We start from the raw sequence: 26,986 nt of genomic DNA, 5'->3' as shown, positions 1-26,986 counted from the left end.
TATTCGAAACCCCAGGCTTGTCTGGTCAAGGCACATACCAGAAGGAACTACTATGAGTTGATGCTTCCTGCTCCTGCCCCTTTTTCTCTCTCTCCTCTCTTTAAAATCAATAAATAAAATATTGAAAAAATAATCTTAGTTTCCAAACTGTAGGAAGAAATATTTTTTAAAATAAGTAAAGTTGGCCTGACCAGGCAGTGGTGCAGTGGATAGAGCATCGAACTGGGATGCTGAGGACCCAGGTTCGAGACCCCGAGGTCACCAGCTTGAGTGCGGGCTCATCTGGTTTGAGCAAAGCTCACCAGCTTGAGCCCAAGGTCGCTGGCTCGAGCAAGGGGTTACTTGGTCTGCTGAAGGCCCACGGTCAAGGCACATATGAAAAAGCCATCAATGAACAACTAAGGTGTCACAATGCGCAACAAAAAACTAATGATTGATGCTTCTCATCTCTCCATTCCTGTCTGTCTGTCCCTATCTCTCTCTCTGTCTCTGTAAAAAAAAAAAAAAGATTAAAATGAGCAAAGTTGTATTTTTGTCCTAAAATAAGTGTTAATTTGCTTTATGTCACTCTTTCTCAGTACTTGAGCATAAAGATTATGACTTTTTAAAATTGTGGACACTGTGGAGTTGGTCTACTGAATTGTAAGGCTCATTTTCATGAAGTTAAGCATGCCTCACATCTATGTCCAATAGCAACTCTTATTTTTCGAGCACTTATTTTATACCAAGCACCATGCTAAGCAATGCATACATCTCATTTTACCCAAAACCACCCTGTGAGTTTAATACCATTATTTCCTCAAATTTACAAATGAGGAAACTGATGATTTGAAAGACAGAGTAATGACCTGAAGTCACACATCTTAAAATTGGCAGAACTGGAACTGGAGCCACTGAGTCTAATGTTGAAGTTCTCTTCTGGCTCTGCCGTGTTGAATGCTTCCAGAGATTCTGTAATGAAAATCTCTGCAGAGTCTGGAAAAAAGGTAGATGTGTGTGTGTGTGTGCGCGCGTGCGTGCGCACGGATGTCTTTATTTTCCTTAATCTGGTTTCATGCTTCTGAGTTTTAAAGGAAATTACAATAAAATGGAGGTTACTACCAAGAGGCTGAACTGAACAGGTGTGCCACTCCAAGATATACATCCTCAGCTATGCCTACAATCTGGTGTTCCCACACCTGTCAGAGCAATAGGCCTTCCTCCGAGGACTCCCAATGTCAGAAAGAGCTCTGAGGAAAGACCAGAACAGCGATGTCTTGCAGAGTTAGGGTGTTGTCCTCAAGATAAACTGTCAACCTAAGGGCAATTCTAGCTCAATTTCCCTTTTAGATCTAAAAACACAACTTCAGGTATTAGCATTTATAGAATATATTTTAATCTCACTGAGACTTAAAAACACAGAAGGAATTTGATGTTCACTGCGGGACAAAATTTTAAACTTAAACTTATCATTCTAATGCAACCCTCAGCCATGTGATACAAGGTGCCAACCATGCTCACATTCCTTATTTGTTACTTACAGTCAGATTCTGAAAGAGGAGCAGAGATGAAAAGGCTTACCTTTTCTTTAAATATTGCTTCATCCCATGTCTGAAGCTTTAAAATGCAGTCGTTCATCATTTTTTCTTTATATAGGTTGATTTTTTCTTTTTCAATTACATCAGCATTACTGGTCAGAAGGAAGCACTTGCTACCTCTTGCTCTTCCTCTGCCTGTCAGAAAACAAATATTTCACTCAGTGTCTGACTTAAAGCTCTGATAAATCTAAGAACAGGTAAGCAAAGGGAACAGGATATTCCTAAGATTCAACCCTGGCTCACAGAGTCCTGCTTTCTAGGGAAGCTGAGCTGTTAGAGCACAGACATAGAGGCAGGTGTGCACCTGCTCATTAAACATGCAGACGACCAGGGGCCCGCCGCTGACTGGCTGCCTCGCTGTGGTGTGATCGGCCACCCAGTCCTGACCACTGCCACGCTGCAGTGTGAGCAGACAGCCGTGTCACCAGAAACACTACTTTAAGAAAGACAATCTGACATGAATCCTCAGGGTGAGTCTGTAAGGGCTCTAAGATGAATGATAAACAGATCCTCCCTCAGGAGCCTTCTAGGAAGTGGAGAAATAAGCTACATTCCCCACCAGAATGTAGGCGGATAATGAGAAGTGCTGAATGATAGATAAAGAGTTCCAGATGTTCAAGAAAAATGATTGGCAGCTGGTTAGACTTTGGGACGGGTGACCTGGAGGTAGAGCGAGAGGTAACACAGCATCAGCAGCAGTACATGAGCAATTCCTTCAACAAGGAGAAAATGAGGAAGTCAGGCTGGCTGCAGTGAATAACGAGGAAAGGGAAAGAATAGGAAACAAGGTTGGAAAGAGAAGGGGGTACTATACTGAACATTTATAACATTAAGAAAATTGGGGAACCACTGGAGTTTCTTCTACACAGGGAAGTGACACGCTCAGAGCTGTTTTCCAGGAAAAGTAATGTGGCAGCTCTTGTTACAGAAAGTGAAAAAAGGAAGAGAGACTAGTTAGGAGACACTCTAGTTCATATGGGACCGAAGAGCCCCTTGGAGTGTCTCTTCTGGGAAACAGGGCCCCAGCAGCACCACAAGCACAACCAGGAAAGGTCCATATGTTCATGGCCAAAGCCTCAATGCTTGTGAGAACTATCCTCCCATAAATATGTCAGTCAGTGTTGGTCAAGAATACAGCTGTGAACAAGAATGAAAACAGTGGACAAAACTGGAGCCACCCAGTCCTAAGCCACCTTTAGGGCAGTGACACCATTAGTCACATGCACAAGTATGACTGGCTAAAGAAGAAAGGCTGGAATGACAGACACACTCACAAATTAGACACATTGGCAGGTACTTAGTAATGGCATCAAAGCTTCTCTCACCTCTGGTTTGGATCATTTTGATGACATTGCCCACATACTCATACAGAATGACCAGATTGCACTGAGCAATGTCAACGCCTTCATCAGCAACTGAGGTGGCAATCAGAATCTTGCTGTCTCCACTGGTTCTGAATGCATCTAGTACACACTTCTGTGCTGGGAGGGTCATTCCTGTGTCAGAAGGCATGTACAACTCACCAAAGAGAGAATTTACCATTGGAAAAAAATAGCTATTAATTATGGAATGCTTATTATATGCCAGGTACTTGGTACATACTTTATATTCATGATCTCTCAACAACCCCAGGCAGTAGCGCTTATTCTTACCATTGCTTTAGAGAGGACATTTAGGGTGGTGACAACTTGGACTCCGCCATAAGACTGCCTGAGTTCAAATCCCAGCTGTGGTACTTACTAGCTATGTGGCTTTAGTCATGTTGTCTCAAAACTATTTTTTTTTTTTTGCAAAAATATTAATTAATCATAATGCCTGTGTATGTATAGGAGTTTAGAGCTGACAAAACACTTTCATCTACTTACTGGAGCCTCACAAAGCCCTCTTGGGTTGATGCGGTGAGTGTAATGAGTCCTCTTTATAGGTAAAGACCTTGAGGTTTTGGAAATATGGTAAACTCACAGTCTAGCTCACAGCAGAACTGGGCCTTGAATTTTTAAGTCTAGGGCCCTGATAGTGTGCAGTTTTCAGCCACTGATATACTGAGAGGAGAAAGAATTTCAGTGATCACCTCCTCAGAGTTAATAGAACTGATAAATATTCCGGTTTTTTCCCCCAGTATATTGGCAGTCAAAATCTTGAGATGTATTTTGTGAAAGTCAAAACAAAATCTTTTCACCATCATCTTCTACTGAACAAGGAACATGCCCAAGACAGACACCATACTTCTTTATTTTCTGACCTCCCCCATCTGTTTGTTCATCAAACACTTATTCAGCATTACGGTTTGTCAATATGGACACAATGGTCAAAGGTGCACTTTTATCTGCGAGGAGCTCACAGTCTGAGGAGGAAGGAAGCTCATTCCACGTGACGAGGTGAAGTGGGGCAGAGCTGGAGCTGGGTGTGGAGGGCTGGGCAGGCTGCTTGGCAGCAGCACCGTGATGGGCACAGAGTGAGTTCTAAATAAATGGATGGCTGAATAAACGAGGAAACAAAAATGTTTTCTGAGTGCTGATTCGTAGAGAAGTAACGAAGCTGGAAAATCAAATTGGGCTTCTGTTGGAGTCAGATGGCAGAGAACTTTGAATTTCAACCGAATAATGTGTTGTTGGGATGTCATTTGGTAAACCAAATTTTCAAAATCTGAATTTGCTCTTTAGATGTATGAAATTTAAAATCTGTGTAAGGGGGAAGGACAAGGGATGACTAGGGATTGACAGGGTGGGAACTGCTTACTATGAACACACTGAACAAGAGAAACTCCGTGAGGACCTGTCACTGCTGGTCACTGAGCCATGGGGAGCAGCACTGTGAGAATGTCACGTGAGGGCTGGCCACCAGGGCTCCTGGATGATGGTGGAGGCTGCCTCACATCCTCTGACCACCCTCACTAGATTTCCAGATTGCCTGCGTAGACTATTTTTTAAATTATAAAATATTTAATACACACAAAAATTATCTCTAGTTAAAGAATAATAAAATAGAAACAGAACATTCCTATTTCCAGTTAATCTACTGGTGAGCAGGAGAGTGACATGCCCAAACAACATGGAAAAATAAAACTTGGGTTGGTTTTGTCTGCAGGACATATGGGAGGAGGCAATGTTTACAAGTTTTTGGCGTGTGGACTTTGTGACACCTTTTTGATATGTCAACCTGGCTAGGCTGCACTGCAGTCTCCAGTTATTCATTTAGGTGCTCTGTGAATGGAATCGACAGATGTAATTAAAGTTCCTAGGCCTGGCCCGTAGTGGCGCAGCGGATAAAGCATCGACCTGGAGGGCTGAGGTGGCCGTTCGAAACTCTGGGCTTGCCTGGTCAAGGCACATGCAAATGAATTGATGCTTCCTGCGCCTCTCCCCCTTCTCTCTCTCTAATTAATTAAAAAAAAAGTTCCTAATCAGTTGACATTAAGTTAATCAACAGGAGTTTAGTTCTAGGTAGGCCTGACCTAATCAAGTTAGTCCTTTAAAAGAGGAGCTCATGCCTATGGAGTTCCAGCCTGCTCCTGACCACCCACCTGCAGACTTCAGACTTGCTTTGCCAGCACAACTGTGGATGCTATACTGCTCACAAAAATTAGGGGATATTTCTTTCTTTTTTGTGTGTGTGTGACAGAGACAGAGAGAGATAGAGAGAGGGACAGACAGGGACAGACAGGAAGAAAGAGAGATGAGAAGCATCAATTCCTCCTTGTAGCACCTTAGTTGTTCATTGATTGCTTCTCATATGTGCCTTGACCGGGGAGCTACGGTAGACCAAGTGACCCCTTGCTCAAGCCAGCAAACTTGGGCTCAAGCTGGTGAGCCTTGCTTAAACCAGATGAGCCTGTGCTCAAGCTGGCAACTTCAGGGTTTCGAACCTGGGTCCTCCGCATTCCAGTCCGACACTTTATCTACTGCACCACTACCTGGTCAGGCAAAATTAGGGGATATTTCAAAATGCACTTTTAAGATCAGGGAACGTACAGATACTCCAGTACTTTTAGCCTTTTGTATAGTGCATTTTCACCAATGAAATAAAAGCTGGTTTTGCATCTCACTTGCATAATCGAACAACTTTCTTTGGTCATTTGCTTTTCTGATATTCTTGTTTAATAATAAAAGAAAAATCAAATGCTTTATCACTTCATAGTCATTTTGAAATATCCCCTAATTTTTGTGAGCAGTGTAATGCCTTGTAATAAATTCATGTGAATACACATATATATGTATATATGCATAATCTTTTACTGCTTTTGCTTTAGTTGAACACTGACACAAGCATTAAAAGAATTGAATAGATTATATATACTCATATACAGTACACCATATATAAATACCAATGTTATGATCTGTTTTGCCACGTCCAGTCAATATGCCAGGTTTTAGAAAACTGAGTGTAGAATTTTCCTCAATCCATTTCTTTAAAGCCTAAAAATGAAAAGCAACAATCAATTAGACTCTATTTGTATACTATCTGTATTAATTCAATATTGAAATACATGCAAGAAGAAAAAACTTTAATTAGTATACAGGCAGCTTTCAGACTGATGAGCCTGAAATAAAAAGCTTCTTGGAATCAATTCTATGTAATAATTAACCATAAGGGTGTAGATCTTTGTCATCTATCATGATATGGTTTCATCTCTAAGATATTTTTTATGTGATAAAAGCTAAGTTCAGAATAATGGGTATGTAGAACGAAAAAGTGAGTTTAGCAAGATTTTAGGACCTACGATCAATATACAGAGATCAGTTGTGTTTTTGTATACCAGCAACAATTAAAGTGCCATTTACAATAGCTATAAAAAATAATACTTAGGTATAAGTCTAACAAAGTATGTGCAGAATCTGTCTGCTGAAAAGAACAAAACACTGATTAAAAAGAAAACAAAACAGATGTGGTAGGTGGCCCTTAAGGTACAGATCCTGTGTCCCCTCTCCTCAAGTGTGAACTGAACTTATTGACTTGCTTCCAATTAGTAAAATATGACAAACATGATGAGATATCACTTCCAAGTTAAAGTTATACAATAATTGTGCTTCCTTACTGGGCATTCTTTCTCAATCTCCTTTGGTTTACTCACTCTAGGGGAAGCCAGTTGCTGTGAACAGGCTCATGGAGAGGCCTCCATGAATGAGCTTAGAAGTGCATGTTCTGGGACCTGCTGGGAGCCGAGGCTGGAGGCCGATCCTCCCAAGTCAAGACTTGAGATGACTGCAGCCATGGTCAACAGCTTGACTGCAGCTTCATGAGAGACCCTGAGCCAGAAACACTCAGTTAAGTTGTTTCTGGCTTCCTGGCCCATAGATATTATAAGATACCAGCTGTTTGTTGTTTCTAGTCACTAAGTTTGGGGGCAATTTGTTATCAGCAATAGATAACTAATACAGAAGCCCTATATAATTGAAGAGATTACGGTAGTGGATTGGAAGACTCAATATTATTAAGATGTTATTTCTCTCCAATTTTGTTTATACATTCAATGCAATCCCAAAAGAAATCCCAGTAGACTTTTTCACAGATGTGGACGAGCTGATTCAAAAATATAAATGTATATAGAGTGACTACAACAGTAAAGTAAAGAAAGAACAATCTTTTCAATAAAATGCCACTGAGTCCATCTGTTATCCACAAGGAGGAGGAGGCTTACATCTACAAGTGCTCTGGTTTTCACAAAGAGAATGGTTCTTGTTTCCGGGTTTACATGGTACTCCTCTTGCAAGATGAAGCACAGGTCTTTGAGTTTAGGGTTCTCGTTATTGGGATCCATGGAAATACTCTCTAGTTCTTGCAACTTTTCTGCAAAAGGAGAAAATTTTTTTTTTGTTCATTTTAGAGAGAGAGAGAGAAAGAGGGGGGAGAAGTGAGAAGCATCAGCTCATAGTAGTTGCTTCCCATAGGTGCCTTGACTGGGATGGGAAAGCCCAGGGTTTCGAACTGGCAACCTCAGCATTCCAAGTGGATGGTCGCTCTATCCACTGTGCCACCACAGGTCAGGCAAGGAGAATGTTTCATAAATGACTTATGAATTCTACATATTTAGAACATACTGACCTTCAGCTAATAGTTCAGTTAACCTCTCAATATTTAACCAGAATTTTATGTGATAACCACAGGTTTAATGCATTCATTAAATACACCAATAAATGCATATATTTTCCCCCCAGAGAGATGGCTGTTCAATGTGAGCAGTATATCACTGAGTTACATATAGACGGTCCCCATTATTATTAATAATAATTACCTTTGGGAAAAAAATTAGGGACAGGGAAAAGGAAAACTTATTTTTCATTTAATATCTTCTTCTATTTTCCTTAATATGAGGGATGTGGGATTTTGAGTTATTTTGGTTTTCTTTCTCACACAGAAGTATATATATAAGTTATAGTATTTTTAAAAACATTAAAACACATTTTTGTCTTTTTTGTAAACCTTTATAAAATTACTAAAATATTACTAAAAATGAAACCAAAATATGTTACTATCAACTAACTATTTCTATGGACTGTATCCTTTGCAAATTCTACTATTTTTCATTCTTAAAAATTGAAAATAAGCCTGACGTGTAGTGGTGCAGTGGATAAAGCGTCAACCTGGAAATGCTGAGTTCGCCGGTTCGAGGCCCTGGGCTTGCCTGGTCAAGGCACATATGGGAGTTGATGCTTCCAGCTCCTCCCCCCCTTCTCTCTCTCTGTCTCTCCCTCTCCTCTCTAAAATGAATAAATAAATAAATTAATTTAAAAAAATTTCTTTAAAAAAAAAAATTGAAAATAAGCCACAGAGTCTTTCCCTAAGTACCAGATTTCACCAAAGTTTAATAGTTCTGCCATCCATAAGGTCTTATGCCCAGGAAAATGCTCTGAGCATCACCATATACTAAGTATAATACCATACAATTATGCTACCACTCGAGTCACCAGGCTCTGTGGCTTCCTCCTCTGGAACAACACCCACCTTCAAATCTCTGAGTGAGATCTTGCTCAATCTCATCAAATTCTGCTGTTCGGACATTACTGAAGAAGTCCTTCATGTAATCCAGAGCATCCTTTGTCCGTGCGTGCTCATTGATAATGAGGGCATCATTATATTTCTGTTCAAAATGAAAACTGAGTTCAGTATATTTCTAGCGTCTAACACATCTTCTGTACTTAAGTTTAATTAGCTATAACTTGAATGGAATTCAACTTTTCTCAAATCTCTTTCAGTTTAGTTTTTTAAGATGAGCAGTCCCTAATGGTACTTAATAAAATCTTGGAATCAAATGATGTTTTAAAAAATCTCAACTAACTAGAATTATTAATTAATTAGGATTACCTTGGATTTTAGAGTTCTACCTTGGAAGAGAAAGAAAAATTACAAGAAAAATGCATGTTGAAAATTAAAAAACAAACAAAAAAACAAAAGCACATCAAGTTCCATATATTATGCCTCATAATCCAGACATTCAACTTTATTCTCTTTATACATCTATAGCCATCACTGAGTGCAATTGCACTGGTTCAGAATGATGGCACTGATCACCTACACCAAATATTCAGTTAAATTCATTAAAATTCTATAAATACCTACTGATTGAATGTACTTTAAAACAATTGTGCCCCGGCTGGATAGCTCAGTTGGTTGGAGCATCATCCCAAAGCACAGAGGCTGCCAGTTCAAGCCCCAATCGGGACACATAAGAACAGATCAATGTTCCTCTCCCTCTCTCCCTCCCTTCCTCTCTCACTAAAAATCAATAAATTTAAAAAGAAATATTTTTAATAAAATAATTGTATCTTCCTTGTGTGCATGTGGCTTTATCAAAGGTAAGAAAACATGTTTCAGTCTGTGGTGGTGCAGTGGAGAAAGGTCCGACCTAGAACGCTGAGGTGGCTGGTTCAAAACCCTGGGTTTGCTGGGTTAAGGCACATACAACAAGCAACAAGCAAGCAACGAACTAAAGTGAAGTAACTATGAGCTGATACTTCTCGCTCTCCCCCTCCCCTCTCTCTGTATAATCAGTAAATAAAATCTTTAAAAAAAAAGAAAGAAAACATGCTTCAGGGCAGGGCAACAGCAGCCACATTCTCTTTAAAGATGGTTATCACCAGTCCTGTATCCACAATAATGGTCATAATCACCCAATTTTTTCCAATCCTGGGACTGCTTGGAGCCGCAGCATAGAATCTCCTTTTGTTTCTTTATTATTATTATTGTTATTATTCACTTTACTGATTTTAGAGAGATCAATTTTCATCCTATTGCCTCTAGAGTTAAGTTTCAGAAAGCAGACAAAGAAGATGATGAATGGGATAATTTTTGGAGTTTGCTTCATAAGAACCTTCTGGAAAATTCCTAAGTGAGCTGCTGTAGACAGGATAAAAAGCTGATATCCCCTCAGCTGCCGCAGCACAGCTTCCAGCAGGTGCTACGACTCAAATACGCCCTTCGAAGGAAGCAGCGTACCCGCAAGTGTGAAGTGTACAAGAACAGCGCTTTGCAAATCCTGCTCTCCTTATCTTTGTCCGGCAGCTTTAACACCGCGCACTGTTTCTGAATTGCCATGATCCACTGTTCATACTTCTGTGTTCCAAAATTCCTGTTTCGAATTTGAGATAAAGTTTCTGAAAAGAAAAAGGTTTTCATTGCGCCATATGTCACTTAAGGTTCAAAGCCTGCCTTTGTTTCCAATTTTCTTGCTCAGTCTCTGAACACCGAGTAGCCCTTCTCAGAGTCGCAGCGTTCAGCAGTCCGGGCTCCGCGCAGGGAGGGTGCTGGGGATAAAAGGGCGAGGGAGACACAGCCTTGTTTCAAGCAGCTCAGTTTGTGAGTTACTCTGGAAACGGTTCTCCAGGACTTCTCAGTACAATCAAATTCACAGGCAAAAGCCACATTTCTGGACTCAAATGCTCTTTTTAAATAAAAGGAACAGAGAAGGCAACCCAGACAAATGGCGTTGACATGTTTCTCTCCCAGCCCCAATAAGAACAAGGTAGCCAGCAGTAAATTAAATGGATCAACAAGTACTTACTGAACGTGAGTCGGCGTGAAAATAAGCTAATTGGGGACAGGAGGTATAGAGGAAACCTCCATACATTCTGCTCAATTTTACTATGAACTTAAAACTGCTTTAAAAAATAAAGTCTATTTAAAAAATACGGAGGTGGAGGAAGGTGGAGGAAAGTACAGGGAGGATCAATAGTGTCGGAAGGAGACTTGCAGTGGTGAACCCACAGTGCAGTGTACAGAGGATGTGCTGTGGAATCGGGCACCTGAAACCTGTGTGACCTCGTAAACCAGTGTCACTCCAATAAGCTCAATAAAAAGGGGAAAATAAATAAATAAATAGAATAAGCTAAGCACGAGCAGTCGACAGGATCTGGACTGCTGAAAAGGTGGAGGAGACAGGACATCAGAGGTGGAGGGAATCTGAAGATAGAAATTCATGTCCCCCCCAGTCTTCTGCCACCTCCCCGAGTCAGACCACATCATAATGTTCCCGGATAATATCACGGCCTCCTAACTGGTCTCCCTGCTTCTTGCTGCATTCCCTCCAATCCTTCCTCACTCAGCAGTTAGGGGGCTTTTCCAAACTGAACATGAGAGACTACAGCTCTCCCCCCTGCTTCAGCGCCCGTATTGGGTTCCTCTGGGCAAACTCCCACCCTGGATCCTCTGGGATGCAGCCCCGCCTGCTTCTGACCCGCATCTCCAGCCGCTCCATCTTCCTGCATTTTACAGGACTAATGTGGGTCCCCATACTCTTTCCACCTGCCTGCTTCCACGTGCTGTTCCCGCTGCCTGAAACACGCCCATACCACCTCCCACCCATCCCCTTCCCTTATCACTTTATTTTTATTACTTACTAATTTTGGCTTTACTGTTATACTGGAAATGCCATGAGGTCAGGGGCTGTGTCTCAGGGTCCACACTGAATTCCTACCACCTAGCACTTTGCAACACTGAACAAATGAACAAGTTTATGAACATGTTCTAGGAATGGCTAAATCAAAGGACTCACCCAGGAAAGGGGTGGAAGGTAAAACTGGAAAGAGAAGTGGAACCAGACTGTGCAGGCAGGGCTCAGACTGTCATGTGAGGGACTTAGGGGGCTCTGTCTGTAAGGTAAAGGGAGTCAAGCAGGACACTGACATGATAAAAGTGGCACTTGAGGAAGACCAACCATCAGAGGGGGCTGTGGGAAGGATGGGATGGAAAAGACAGTGAAGGTGCTCAAACCAGCTAGAAAGCTGTTAGAATAAGTCCTACATCAAGCCGTAAAAGAGAAGCAAAATAAGTGTCTCCAAAACTCTCAACTCATCTGCAAAAACTGCTCGTAGTTCTAGAACCAATTCACTCACTGGCAGGTGCCCAAGAGGAGCCTGGGGGAAGTCTTCCATTCCCTCCGCTCTCTCACCCATACCCAAATCCAGCTAGCCATTAAATCTGAACACTTCCTGTCTGCAGTGCTTTGCCCAAGCCTCCTCCCTTCACCAACCCAGCCTGTGGCCCTCTTCCTTCACTGGTATCCTTATCATATTGCTAACCGGCTTAAAATCTTCAGTTGCTTTTAGGGAGAAAATTTAAACTCAGCTTGGCCAACCAGGCCCTTCCCTGTCTGCCCCCTGCCTCTCCCTGTGGGCTCACTCCTTTATACCACTCACAATGGTGCTGAAATGCTTGCAATTTCTAAAACTCACTGAGCTCTCTCTTCCCTTCATGCCTAAAGCCTTTTAGATCCTGCTTAACAGTCAGTCCTTAACTTGGCTGACTTCAAGATCTGTCCCAGGAAGGCTTCCCTGCAGCCCAGTCCAGTTCCCATGCGCTCCCATAGCACCCAGTGTGTAACTCTGCCCTGTCTCAGAGAAACTACACACATCTGATTGCCACTGTTTGGCTGTGAGTTCCCCAAGGGCAGGAACTATGTCTTTAATTTTGCTGTTCTACCACCTAGCACAGTACCAAGCCTATTAACTCCCTGGTGAATGAATGAAGGAATAAAAAGGAGAAGAACAAAACTTGGGGGCTTCATGAGAGAGTCTCAAAAGAAGAACAATCAAAGATCACCTCTAAGTTTAAATGTGAGCCATCAAGGAGAACGGTGCTTTCATTTATACCAGTGGTAGTCAACTTGGTCCCTACCGCCCTCTAGCGGGCGTTCCAGCTTGCATGGTGGGCGGTAGCGGAGCAACCAAAGTATAAATAAAAAGATAGATTTAACTATAGTAAGTTGTTTTATAAAGATTTATTCTGCCAAACTTAGCGAAAATCCAACATAAAGTACTTGGTAAGTAATTATTATCACATGCTTTAACTTGCTGTAACTCTGCTTTATAAATTTTATAAAGTAAAGTTACTTCCCTACTTTATATAAATCACCATTACTATGGAACCGGAGGGTGGTTAGAAAATTTTACTACTAACAGAGATACAAAAGTGGGCAGTAGGTATAAAAAGGTTGACTACCCCTGATTTATACAGTAGGGAAAAAAGGACAAAAAATTAATTTGGAAGGTCAAAGAAGCAATAAACTGATTTAAATATAATATTTTTCAGGTGTGTATGCCCTGCTTTTACATTGGATTTATTGTAAAAAGAAAAAAAGAGCAAGAGAAAATAAAGGAGGACTTAGAAGGTTCTTGAAGAACCTATAATCAAGGAAGTCAAGCTCACCTGACCAGGCAGTGGCACAGTGGTGCAGTGGATAGAGTGTCAGCCTGGGAAGCTGAGGACCCAGGTTCAAAACCCCAAGGTCACCAGCTTGAGCGTGGGATCACAGACATGATCTCATGGTCACTAGCTTGACCCCAAGGTCACTGGCTTGAGCAAGGGGTAACTGGATCGGGTGGAGCCCCCTGGTCAAGGTACATGTGAGAAAGCAATCAATGAACAACTAAGGTGCTGCAACAAAGAATTGATGCTTCTCATCTCTCCCCATTCCTATCAGTCTGTCCCTGTCTGTCCCTCCCCTCAAGTAAAAAAAAAGAAAAGTCAACCCTGGATAAGGTCTTGATGTGTGAACTAAGGAAAATGCAAAGACTAGTAAACAATATACTATTCCAAAGTAGAGAGGATGCAAAATGAGATTTAGCTCACCGAGACTTACGGTACCGAGTTCACCGAAGACACTGTTTGCCAGACTCTCCGTCTCCCTCATCAGCTGAGAGATGATGCATTTAAATCTGTCGGTTGTCCGTGATTCCACTTTCCTGAAAACTAGAGGCATCGAAGGAAAGTGAGTATTTTTCAGGGAGCATCCATCAGAGTTTAAAGTAGGCATCTCCAAACCTCTCTAACTTTGTTACTTCTATAAAACCTGAGGCCCTAAGCTCACAGGCAGGTAGGTCACCTAGATAACACAAATGCTCAAACACCTTGCAACAGCTCCCTCATGCTTAATGCACTGCTTCTAACATGTCTACTGTGCTCTGGGTCTAACCCAATTTCTCCGGCTTTCAGGTTACTCAACACAGAGCTCCTGCTCTGATGATGCTGGTATCCATCTTATCTCTGCAAATGCCACCCTTTTTAACCCTGTCTTTGTTCTTTGATCCTTTCCAACTATTCCTAACTTTCAGTGTTGCATTGTTCAGCAGAAATGTTTTAATTGCCCACCGTGTGCCATACTCTGGTGATAGTTGAAAACAACACACTCCATGTTCCGGAGAGGTCTGTGCTCTCGGGGGAGAGAAAGACACACAGCCCAACAACCAGAGTACAGTGCTGAAACACAGGTATGTGCCAGTGTCATGGAGCACAGAAGAAGGAATCCCAAATTCTTCCAAGGGAGGCCGCGTTGTGGGATAAGCAGGACAAGAGGCCAGGGCGAAGCAGACGCAGTCAGGTACAAAGCATAGCATGGGTAAGAGCTAGAGAGAGGAAGCATCTGACACGTTTGAGGAGCCCATAGGAATGCAATAGGACTGGTTTTATGGACGTTGGGAGAAGATGGAATTCAGAGGGCAGCGGGGACCAGATTATAAATAAATGTGGACTTGTTACTATAAAGTTCAGATTGTGCACCTTCTCTAAACCCCGTACAGGCAGCTCCCAGAAAGAAGCTTAACTGCCCCTCCATGACTATTTCAAGTGTGCTCGCTCCGCCTTATACAGTCATATGCTATTCAGAGAGCGAGGATGAAGACACATGTATCTCCTCGCCCTTCCCCGCCTTGCTGACTTAGTACAGCATTGGTATCCAATGAACATTTACAAGTCAATCTCATTTAAAAATCATATTCTGATCTTTTGAAGTAAGGTATGATGAATTCAGATAATTTAAATCAAAATGATCAGATAGGTAATGAAAGAATGAATGACCACACAGTATCTTCTTCAGCATGGAATACCAGGAAGGACTAAGCCTGGTTTTGGCCATTTAACAGGCGCAGATTTTCCCATACCTCTCTCTCACTGTTAGTATCTTTAAGAGTTTTGTGGGACTGCACTGGCCAGTTGGCTCAGCGGTAGAGCGTTGGCCCGGTGTGTGGATGTCCTGGGTTCAATCCCCAGTCAGGGCACATACAAGAGCAGAGTGATGTTCGTCTCTCTCTCCCTCTTTCCCTCCCTTCCTCTCTTGCTAAAATCAATCAATAAAATTAAAAAAAATTTTTTTTTCAAAAGAGTTTTACGCCTGACCTGTGATGGCACAGTGGATAAAGCGTCGACCTAGAACTCTGAGGTCATCAGTTTGAAACCCTGGGCTTGCCTGGTCAAGGCACATGTGGGAGTTGATGCTTCCTGCTCCCCCCTCCTTCTCTCTCTCTCTCTAAAATAAATAAATAAAATCTTTTTTAAAAATAAAATAAGAGTTTTATGGGCCTGAAGAATGAGGCTGTTTGCTTTCTACAGGCCAGTGCGGAGGTTCATCCATTGCGTGGGGAGAAAGCTCAGCTGAGGAGAGAGGCCAGAAAAGTGACTATTTCTCAAATTTGGGGTAAATAGTTGCTACTAAAGAGAGAAAGGGTAAAAACTGACTGTTCATCCAAATGGCTCTGAACTAGTAATATTAGAAAATAACAAAGTCTCAAAGGGCTTGTTACTGGATCCCACTTACACTTCTGGGGCTTATAAACAATTTCCTCCAATTCCTTCAAGTTGTCTTTGACTGTCGATACCACTGATGTGTCGAGAGAAGCACAGAGCTTGCAGATATGTTCCAAAGCTTCGGTGACATCTCTGGCATCCCCAACGCCAACAGAGGCAGTCAGCCCAATGACCTGTGAAGAGCATTCCAAACCATTAGATGTCTGGGACAAGCATGGCATTTCCACAGCCCCTCATGTAACTCTCTCCTGCTAAAGTAGGCTTCCCCCTAACTTCACATGAAAAGCAAGAACATTTTCCCCCTGAAATTCTTTATGACATTGCCAATGGAAAGGTCCTCATTAGGCAAAGCACTGAATAAATGCAGAAGTCACAACTCATCAACTGAACACCAGTCGGCATGGCAGTGCAGAGAGGAAGCCATTCCTGGGCGGGGCTTCTCTCTTCTTTACCCTCGTGTTCCCCGTGATGTGTATAACATACTGAAAAGGAGAAGGCCTGAAATCAGACACACTGCCATTCCAATCTCTGCCATGTTGCACTGGCTGTGTGTCCTTGGACGAACATCTTCCACTCTGCAAAGCTAGGTAGCAACAGCTACTTAAAATGGTAGCTGTGTGAATTTAGTAAGATAACATTTGTAAAGAATTTAGCTTAATGGTCACCTAATAAATATTTGTTTCTTCCTCTAATAGCCTCTCAATTAATATGGAATAACTGACTCATTACAAGGAATCTAGTTAACTATCAACTCTTTTTTTTTTCTAGAAGAAATAGCTGTAGGGAATGTGATTGCTACTGAATTTTGTCTGTGGGCATCATACTGAATTTCTCCCAACTTGTGTCTCCTATAAAGCTAATTAGAGCTAAAGACTTTTACACAAATGTGAGATGAGTACACTATAAATTCATGATTTCCAACTTCACTTGATTCCCCCTCCCCAATATGCCCAGTTAATTCTTCTGTGTATTAGTTCTCTCTCTTCCATTTCAAATCTTCTCGATGCACCCTCAGCTGCCTTCCCCATTCCCATCTTCATTATTCTCAGCAAATGATCTATCTACCTCCCCTATGTTCTAGAGAAAAGAAGAGTATATGAGAGTTTCCCTACCTTTCCTGCTTGTATCTGAGAACTACTCTGTCTTGACTCTTCTGAAAACACCAAAAATAGCAAAAATGATTTTCATCTGGTCTCCCATACAAATGCATCTGCTTGCCCACTTATCTCAAACGTCTGGTCTTTCCTGGCACCTTGTTCTATCAATAATTCCCCCCTCCCACCCTGCCTCACCTACTGCTCGTCACTGCTTCACAATCTACACTCAAGAGATATTGAGAAGCTTCGAGATTCTTGAGCGCACCCTGTCCTCTCATTCCTCTGTGCCTCTGGACACACAGTAGCCTTTACTGAAAACCACCTTGTAAACTTTTGTCAATTTTTGCCAAATTTGACTTGCGTTAGGGCTTGGCTTAGTTTCCCAGCACACTCAGGAGCTTTCTTCCTTCTGCTCCACAGTGTGCCACCAGGATAAACTCTGACATATTTCTTATATACGGTATTTAACTCCCCATGAAATGTGAGCTGTTGGAGAACAAGAACTATGTCTTTCTATATTTGTATCCCAGTGTCTTGCACAGTGCATGGAGGCACCAGGTTCATGTTTGTTAAGTGGATAAATAAATAAATGAATCAAAATTAATCAATGAGTTATACAGTATGGACTTGGGGCCTAATAAGGACATCCTCACTGTGGCCATACAAGCAAGTCAATAGGATTTAGAAAGGTCACAGCTCCTTCATGGAATCCATCTGACTTTGCAGATACCTGGGGCAGTGGGTCTGAAGATCCTCCAAGTTTCTGATCTAGATAATTAAACATGATCACGTTGTAAGGATGGCGTTTATTGGTGTTGTGGCATTCATCAAATATCATCAAAGTAAAGATAGAGAGGGATGGAATAGTCCCACTTTTAAGGCTGTTTACAATAATCTGTGGAGTTAAAATGATGATGTCACTGTTCTCAACAATCTGTTCCACTGAGATTTTCTCAAATGTTGCTCCAGAAATGCCTCCAACTTTGTACCTGGAAAATGACAGAAACTACCTATTATTAACCACAGTGTGAATGAGGAACCACAAAAATATGACACACTAGATCAGAACATTAATGGATTAAGTTCTAAGTCTAAAAAGAGACAAATGCTTAGCCCGAAGTCTTATACATAGTAAGGGATTAGTAAGTGCAAGCTAGTTAAAATTGCTAAGAGTATGTATTAATTCTTTCAAGCTAGGAAAGAAAATAGTATTTAAAAAATAATAGTACATGAATTATAAAATCATTAAAAAGTTAAATGTGTCATCTGAATGTAAAATTTCTCTTTTAAGTCATTTACTTATTCTGTAAGAGTTTAGGATTTCAGGTATAGCTAACAAAACAGACTTGAATCCATGAAGAAATTACATTTAGATTATATAAAAGCTGAATCTCCTAAACATATTTTGAATCATGGTTTTCCAAAAACAAAATAAGCAGAAAATATACAAGTCACATAAAGCTAGAGAAAAAGAAGTTGGAACAACTGTTATACCTACCCACGTCTTTCAAAATATTTTAAGAACACAGATTTCTGTTGTTCATACACTGGGAGTTGATTAGCAAAAAACACCACCTTTCCTTTTTGTCCTTGTGGAAACTTCTGAAGATGATGTTCACATATAAGAAGTGCAACAAAGGTTTTTCCACAACCTTTTAACGTAAAAAGAAAAAGAAAACATGTAACTAATATCATCTTTAAAAATTTCTGTGGAAAGGTAATTATTTTTGGCTCTCCTGAAGCCACTGGGTGGACTAGTGAATTGGTAATGTGGATGGGTTAACAACAGCAGGATTTACACCATGACTAAAAAATATTAAGCTACTTCCTAAGTAATATTACTCAGCCAGAGCCTGGAGCAAGCTAAGAGATGGCCTTTTTCCTTCCCCTCGTGTTCTTTAACACACCCCGAGACTCTACTAATAGGATGGTTTTCTCAAAAGACAAATGGAACAAGGAGAAAACTAAAACTTGCCCATTTCATCCCAGTATTCAGTGAAAGGAGAAAAAGGGAAGCAAACAGAGAAACAACCCATGTAAGTACTGGCCAGCAGCTTACCAGTAGGAGCACATATTATTGTATTTTTTCCCTTGATAGCAGGAGAAGCGAGCTCTAATTGGTAATCTCTTGGCTTCATTGGGCTGTGAGTATGTGACACTTCTGAAACACAAAAGGAACAATATGACTAAATAGGCCCTGCTCTGAGCAATCAAGGCAGTAGCTCCCTTGTCATACAGACAGGAATTCTGACTCCAGCAAGTAGGGCCTCATGTAAACAAGTTTACAATTCTTGTCTCTTGTTACCATTCCAGCTTCTCCACTGATTTTAAGTACTGTACTGAATCTTCCCTCAATGACAAAGTACTGATGGCAAGAAGGAAAGAAAATAAAATTTAAAAATGAATGGCTTAATTCAGGGCAAGGCAGATGGGCAAAGGTTAAAAGAAATGCTACATGGAAGAAAACAGTAACAAATCCCTCCAAGATCTTTGAAAAACTAAGACTGTAAATATTGAATTCCCAAACTAACCTCTTATTCAAGAGAAGTCATGCTTTGTTATTCTGCAGTCTCTCATGCTGTTTTCTCTCAAGAGAATCAAAAGTTTTTTAAAAATCAGAGGCTTTATCTCACTAATAGATAAGAAGATAAAATGTTAAGAGCCGTCTGACTAAGGCACAGTGGATAGAGCATAGGCCTGGGACACAGAGGACTCAGGTTCAAAACCCCGAGGTCAGCAGCTTGAGCACAGGCTCACCAGCTTGAGCGCGGGGCTGCTGGCTTGAGCATGAGATCATAGACATGTCCCCATGGTCGCTGGCTTGAAGCCTAAGGTCACTGGTTTGAACCCAAGGTCGCTGGCTTGAGCAAGGGGTCAATGGCTTGGCTGGAGTCCCCAAGTCAAGGCACATATGAGAAAGCAATCAATGAACAACTAAGGTGCTACAGTGAAGGATTGATGCTTCTCATGTCTCCCTTCCTGTCTGTCTGTCCCTATCTATCCTTCTCTCTGTTTGTCCTAGCTATGTTAAGAGCCACAAATACCTTGAAAACCATTTGTTAGGCCAAGCTATCCATTTTAAAGAAAAGGAGAATTTCTAAAAGGTTAAGAGAGTTCATTCACTAAGGACTTTTATATGTCAGAAAAGTTTAAAGCAACTTACATTCATTGATTTTATTCTGGAAACAACAAAAAACAATAACAACAAAAAGTATCATTTGGTTGCAGAAGTAATCTTATAAATTTGTTTTTTGTGTTATCCCCAAATCATATCTTTCTTCTAACACTACTCATTGTAAATCATAGTTTCTTTCCTGATGCACTTTGATAAATAGTGTTTTACTATGCCTTATTATACAACTTTCTGGTCTCCTCATGAAAATATGGCTCTAGAACCATAAGATGGGCCTTACAGGGCCACAGCAAAGGCATACATACAGTGCCCCTGTACGAGTTAGAAAAAGTGCCCCTTTTGCAGGACACAGCCCCTCAATGCCCTGTTTGACAGACAGCACAGGCTGGATCTCAATCTTCACTCAACCTTCCAGCCAGGTGCATAGTGCAGTGCACAAACGTCATCAACTTGCACTGCAGCTGGGATCTTAAAAGGATGCTGAGTAAGTGACTCTCAGATAGTAGAAGTATTTCTTTCGACAACAGAGCTGATTTTTGAACGCTGTCTATGAAAGCAGGAGTTCATAGACATTGAGTTTCTGGCAGGGCTGTTTGCTATTTGTACTTTCAATGTGGACATGCCTATACTTGCTCAGTGATGAAAGAAGACAAAAAACAAAAAAGATAAAAAAGAGGAAGAAGAAGCTGATAATAGCTATGAAAAGGAGAGAATGACATCCCTAATGATTGAAAAAGGTGTATCTATTATAACATAAATTCTCTTTTCTTTTTTACTTTCCCTTAAAAGCCTTTTCATAAGACTGTGAGGTTTGGAACTGAAAAATGTGTCCCTACACAAAATACTTGAAGGGCACCATCATGGTAAAGAACAAACAATGCTGGATACCTGAAGACGGACAGGCATTCTGACTAAGATTCTGGCATTCCGGCTCTTCCTTGTAGACAATCTGTACATCAGAAGTTTCTATCTCCTCGTCCTCAAGATCTTTCATTTCTTCTTTTGCACCTTTATGAGACCAAAAAGCATCTTAGCATTTTTTATATAATTTGATTCCAGCCCTGATGGGTGAATGCCTTACAATGAGGTTGTGATACTAAAACTTTAAACTTCCATTAAAATTTCTCACAGACACTCCCTCCGACTTTTACAACAATTAAAAGAATCCTTTTGAGTTTGCTATCTCAATTTGGAGTTTGAACGCAACAGTCATTTAGGACTTTATTATATAAAGTGTGGAACAAAGACCAGCAATTTCTGGAACTTTTTAGAAATGTAGGCTCTTGAGCCCCTGCCATGATGGCAAACCTTTTTAAAAAACCGCCCACATTTGCAGTGCTGGTCAACCTGGTCCCTCCTGCCCATTAGTGGGTGTTCCAGCTTTAATGGTGGGCCAATCAAGGTGCCTTTGATTGCTCTGCTACTACCCACCATGAAAGCTAGAACCCCCACTAGTGGGTGGGAGGGACCAGGTTGACCAGCACTGCAAAAGTGGGTGGTTTTTATAAAAAGGTTCACCATCACGGCCCTAAGGAATCAGAATCTACATCTGAACAATATCCCTGGCTATTCACATGCACACTAAAGAGAAGCCTAGGAAAAGTGAAGGCCAAGATACTCAGGGTTTACCAAACTCAGCCTTTAAAACAAGGCTCTGAGGTTAGCTTCAGGAAGCCAAATGGTGGTTCAGACACTTCACCACGGGGGAAGGAGGGGCAGGCCCCCTCTTGGCTTAGAATGAAGAAACTAAAAGAATGCAAAGGAAAGGAGCCTGCAGGGGCAAATGAGTCAGCCAATTATAGATTAACTACTTTCTACAGTTCACTGAAAGGTTTCCTAGAGCTAGTTGCAAAACAAAGCAAGAAAGATAGGACTTGTACATAGCTGAGACCAGTGGTCTGGAAACCCCTCCCCCTTGCTTGCCCCACTGAAACTCGTCCCCTCCTGGAGTCATAAGGATGACGTATACCTCTAGACAAAGGAATCACTAGCCCCCTGCATGAACACATGTATTCTGTAAAAGGTATATAAGATGTAAGAGATCAAACTTTGGGGAGATCAAACTCGTGATTTGTTGCCTCTTTTGGGGTCACGCTGCTCTGCCAGCTAATAAAGCCTACTTCCTTCATCAAGCTGTCTGGGCTACTTCGTTCCACTTGGTTCCTGATACACCACAATAGATTCTTTTTTCCAGTCCTGTTCTAGTTCAGTTCCAGATGACTTCCAGGCAGAGAACCTAGCAGAGTCTATCATGTACTGTAAAAAGGGGGTGAATCTTGGTTTGAACCTTTTTAACTCTAGAATTTTCAAGCTATTTCTCTGATCATCTAACCCCAGATAGCGAGCTCAGACTCTGCCTTCCCCAAATCCTTTGAACCAGATAAGCTAATCCTGGACGAGAAGGGTTTGCCCTGGTCCATATTTAATGGGTTATATACAAACAAACTACTTCTGCAGGTAAGTAGCCACTTGCCCTCCAGAATTCAGTTTCATGCTGGTCTCTCATTAGAGATTTAGCCATGGGTGTCAGAGGAAAATGCCTCTGACAGTGAGTGAAAAAGAGGCAGGCATGAAGGAAGCCCTAAGTAGAACTATGAGGAAGGCAGAGCACGTTTCCACATCCTCCCACCCTTCAGAGCTCTACCTTGAATATCTTACCTTTCTCTATAATCCACAATTCACTGAACTTGCTCTCTTCTTTCTCCAAAGCAAGTTTCAGATATTTGGGCCAGTTCTCCTTGTCTGATCTGAGAAGGCATTCAACTATTTTCTCTGCACCTGCCATCAGCCCCTTGTTGGAACAAACCTAAGCAAGACAAAGGCAGTTGATTAACCAATTATTTCAATTTTCCTTTTATAAGTTTCTACTAAAGAAATACCAGTTCAAGTGCTACCTGATTAACAATCATTTTATACTATGATTCAATAGGCCTTATTTGTGACCATTTTTTCCCCATTTAACACAATCTTTTAAGAGCCCTTCTCCTTCACCCTTGTCCTCTACATGTTTGTTTTCTGTTGTTGTTTTTTTTTGGTGACAGAGACAGAGAGATGGATAGATAGGGACAGACAGACAGGAAGGAAGAGAGATGAGAAGCATCAATTCTTGGTTGCAGCACCTTAGTTGTTCATTGATTGCTTTCTCATATGTGCATTGACCGGGGGCTACAGCAGACTGGGTGACCCCTTGCTCAAGCCAGTGACCTTGGGATCAAGCTGGTGAGCCTTGCTCATGAGCCCGATGAGCCCACATGAGCCCATGCTCAAGCCGGCAACCTCAGGGTTTCAAGCCTGGGTTCTCTGCGTCCCAGTCCGATGCTCTATCCACTGTGGCACCGCCTAGTCAGGCTGTCCTCCACGTGTTACATCACCATGTCAAGCCAACCATTTTCACCTCCTCTGAGATCTTATATCTTATCATCATCAGCAATATTAGAAAAACAATCCATTCAAAATATGCTGTATTGGTATAGAGAGACACTTGGAAGAATATAACTAAATATTAACAAATGTTTTTTTCATGGTGGTAGGACTTACATGACTTTTACCATTATTCTTAATAACTAAAATTTATCAAGCACTTATTATTATGTGCCAGTCATATGTAAGCACTTTATACATACATTATTTTAGTATGTTTATAAAAATAGAGTAATAAGGTACAATTATTATTTCCATTTTATTTTTAAATATATTTACTGATTTTAGAGAAGAAGAAGAAGAAGAGAGAAACATAAATTAGTTGTTCCATTTACTTACGCATTTATCGACTGATTCTTGCACATGCCCTGACTGGGGATCAAACTCACAACCTTAGTGTATCAGGACAATGGTATAACCAACTGAGCTAACCAACAAGGGCTATTACTTCCATTTTATACATGAATAAATAGAGGCTTAGAGAAACTAAGTAACTTGCCTAAGGTCACACCACTAGTAAGTGATTGAGACAGAATTCCAACAAAATTTATTTGTGTCCAGAGACTGAATACTTACCCACTAGTGTCTATGGCTTTCTTTTTCTTTTCATTTTGTAAACTGTTTGATTTTATTTAAATTTGCATAAAACATTATTCACAAAGTAATAAAAATAAATTTACCTGAAAATAGGGCAAATCTGAAAAAAACTCATGACAAAAATTATTTAGTCCATAGTTAAAAGTACTACTGTAAGTAATTATACCTTAGATTTGAGGACTTTTATTGATTTCAATGATCTTTATTAAGTGTAAAACCCTGTATAGATGTCTAATCTGTGGTGGCACAGTGGATAAAGCATCAACCTGGAATGCTGAGATTGCGAGTTTGAAAACCTGTGCTTGCATGGTCAAGGCACATATAGGAAGCAACGACTAAAAGTCAATGCTTCCCACTCCTCCCCATCCCCCTTGCTCTCTCTCTCTTCTCTCTAAAAATCAATGAATATCCTAACCAGGAGGTGGCGCATTGGATAGAGCACTGACCTGCTACACTGAGGACCCAGGTTCGAAACCAGAGGTCGCTGGCTTGAGTGTGGGATCTTAGACATGACCCCATGGTCACTGGCTTGAGCCCAAAAGTCACTGGCTTGAAGCCCAAGGTCGCTGGCTTAAGCAAGGGGTCACTGGCTCAGCTGGAGTCCCCCTACCCCCATTAAGGCACATATGAGAAAGCAATCAATGAACAACTAAAGTGCCATAAATACAAGTTGATGCTTCTCATCTCTCTCCCTTCCTGTCTGTCAATCTCTCTTGATAAAAACAAAAATAAAAAAATTTTTTAAAAATAACTAAAATTAAAAAAATAAAAATTAAAAAGTACAGAAAACATTTTCCATGTTCAAATTATTTTCCCCAAATTCAGAATTCTATTTTAATTAAATTACCTGTATAATTTCTTCACATTCCTGATTAATTAAACATTCAGATATTTCCGGAAGGATATCATTTGGATTAATTCTGGTTTTAAATTCTGGTTGCAAACGCCGTAAAAGCAATCTATACTCTTCCAACTTTTCAATTTTTTGGAAATCCCAACTTTCAATTGCTTCATAAAGTCCAGAATAACCTTAAAAAAATAAAGAAGAACTGGGGGTTTTATGAGGCCAACTAAAAAGTACTTTGAGATTATTACTATCATAGGGATCATGTCTGAATGTATAGGCAGAGAACTCAAAAATATCTGTAAATCACCTTAATTTTTAATGATCTTTCAAAGAAAACTCAATATTCATTTTAGTTACCCACCATTTGAGGTCCGCTAACAATATTTATCATCTCTGAGGATAAATGTGAAGTCTTACATTTGGTTTTAGTATAAATCTTCCTTCCACAGGAAGGAAGTCCATCCATGGACTTCACCTACAATCACCTGCTTTATCTTTCAATGACTCAAACATCATGTTAAGTATCTTTGATAGGGCAATTTGAGTTAATATTTTAGCTTTAGTAACCGTAGCTTTTAGTTTTTTATTTGTTTGATTTTTGTTTTGTGTTTAGTAGCTTTTAGTTATAATCAATAGGCTAATGATTAATGCAAATAAAAAGTTTTATTCCAGGAGTTGGGATATATAAACGGGCCCACATGACTTCATAAGGGCTGCAAACAACCCACCTTTTTGCTCCAGGCCCAGGAGATCTGTAAGTAACCAAGGCAGTATCTAAGCCCTGGTGCTCCAAATAAAGAATACAGAATTACGGGTCAGTGCCTGACCCACGGTGGCACAGTGTAGTAGAGCATCAACCGGGGATGCTGAGGTCCCAGGTTTGAAACCATGAGGTCGCCGGCTTGAGCCCGGGCTCATCCAGCTTGAGTGCAAGCTCAGTAGCTTAAGTGCAGGGTTGTTAGCTTAAGTGTGGGATCATCAACATGATCCCATGGTTGCTGGCTAAGCCCAAGGTCACTGGCTTGAGCAAGGGGTCACTGGCTCGGCTGGAGTCCTCCAGTCAAGTCACATATGAAATGCAATCACTGAGCAATTAAAGTGAAGCAACTAAGAGTTGATGTTTCTTATCTCTCTCCCTTCTTGTCTGCCCATCTGTCTGTCTGTCTCTGTCTCTGTCTCTGTCTCTTACACACACACACACACACACACACACACACACACACACACACACACACGAATTATTGGTCAATAGATGAAGAAATGCCAGAAAAATCTCTGGACTGTAACTTTTATCTAACAAATTTTTCTTAAATTCCAAACCCCTTACCCACCCTTTTCTTCCCCTTATAAAAATGGTTGGCTGAGATGAGGTGTTAGTGTATTTTTTGGGGGGAAGAAGGGGCAGAAAATCCCCATCCTCTCAGATCTCCAGGCTTCTGAATAAATTGCCCATAAAGATTCAATCCCTGTCTCTACTTATTTGGCTGAGTGCCGACAGCATGAACACCAATATTTCTGGTTTCATCTTGTCAGTGCAAAGTAACAGAAACAAAAAGAAATATAAATCTTAACTCTTTCCCCTGTATTATTCCAAACAAAGAAAACTAAGTAATATGAGAAATTTGAGGTGGAAAAATATTTCCAACTGTAATAATCCAAGAATGCTTCACTATAAGGTTCTCTAAAGCAGAATTACCAGGCTTGTTTGACTTTAAGGCCCACACTCTTTTCATTAGAATGTAAACAGCACAACGAAATGAACACATGTGAACCCATTACCCAATTTAAGAACTAGAATATTCCATTATGTTTGTGGGTGTGTGCCTCCTTTTTCACTCTGTAGGGTAATATTTAAGATTACTCATTATTAAATGTCCTCTTCAAGCCTTAACACCATCGGACTTCTTATGTTTTGCTATCTAGTAGTTATAAAATGTTATCTCACTGTGTACCTAATTTACAATTCTTAAATTGCTAATTGGGCTGAGCATCTTTTCATGTTTAACCTTTTGTACTTCCTATTCTTTAAATTGCCCATCCACACACATCTGCCCTGTGAATGTTTTCTTTCTTTTTCTAACTGGTTTGTGTTTTGTTTTTTTTTGAGAGAGAGAGAGAGAAAGGGACAGACAGGGATAAACAAGTAGGAAGGAAGAGAGAGAGATGAGAAGCATCAACTCGTAGTTGCAGCACTTTAGTTGTTCATTGATTGCTTTCTCATATGTGCCTTGACCAGGGGCTCCAGCAGAGCAAGTGACCCCTTGCTCAAGCCAACGACCTTGGGCTCAAGCCAGCGACCATG

General features: G+C 40.9%; 1 protein-coding gene across 2 annotated transcripts in view; it reads right to left on the bottom strand.

Moving 5' to 3' along the window:
• The window catches only part of RIGI (RNA sensor RIG-I), a 71,627-nt gene that overhangs the window by 7,935 nt on the left and 36,706 nt on the right, over window positions 1-26,986 (bottom strand). Inside the window, exons 4-17 of one of the 2 annotated variants that reach the window (XM_066367844.1) lie at window positions 24,685-24,866; window positions 22,479-22,626; window positions 20,709-20,828; window positions 18,747-18,848; window positions 18,186-18,339; window positions 17,418-17,676; window positions 15,601-15,763; window positions 13,641-13,760; window positions 10,011-10,168; window positions 8,520-8,655; window positions 7,216-7,364; window positions 5,902-5,992; window positions 2,903-3,073; window positions 1,561-1,712 (exon numbers count right to left, since the gene is read on the bottom strand). In XM_066367844.1, coding sequence (XP_066223941.1) covers window positions 1,561-1,712; window positions 2,903-3,073; window positions 5,902-5,992; window positions 7,216-7,364; window positions 8,520-8,655; window positions 10,011-10,168; window positions 13,641-13,760; window positions 15,601-15,763; window positions 17,418-17,676; window positions 18,186-18,339; window positions 18,747-18,848; window positions 20,709-20,828; window positions 22,479-22,626; window positions 24,685-24,866 — 2,105 coding nt within the window. The remainder of the gene's footprint in view (window positions 1-1,560; window positions 1,713-2,902; window positions 3,074-5,901; window positions 5,993-7,215; window positions 7,365-8,519; window positions 8,656-10,010; window positions 10,169-13,640; window positions 13,761-15,600; window positions 15,764-17,417; window positions 17,677-18,185; window positions 18,340-18,746; window positions 18,849-20,708; window positions 20,829-22,478; window positions 22,627-24,684; window positions 24,867-26,986) is intronic. The other variant, XM_066367845.1, reaches the window with a different exon arrangement.

The sequence above is a fragment of the Saccopteryx leptura genome, chromosome 2 (assembly GCF_036850995.1).
Source record: "Saccopteryx leptura isolate mSacLep1 chromosome 2, mSacLep1_pri_phased_curated, whole genome shotgun sequence".
In the NCBI taxonomy this organism is placed as follows: domain Eukaryota; kingdom Metazoa; phylum Chordata; class Mammalia; order Chiroptera; family Emballonuridae; genus Saccopteryx; species Saccopteryx leptura.
The sequence above is the reverse complement of the archived record's forward strand: the minus strand, read 5'-3'. Positions and strand labels throughout refer to the sequence as shown.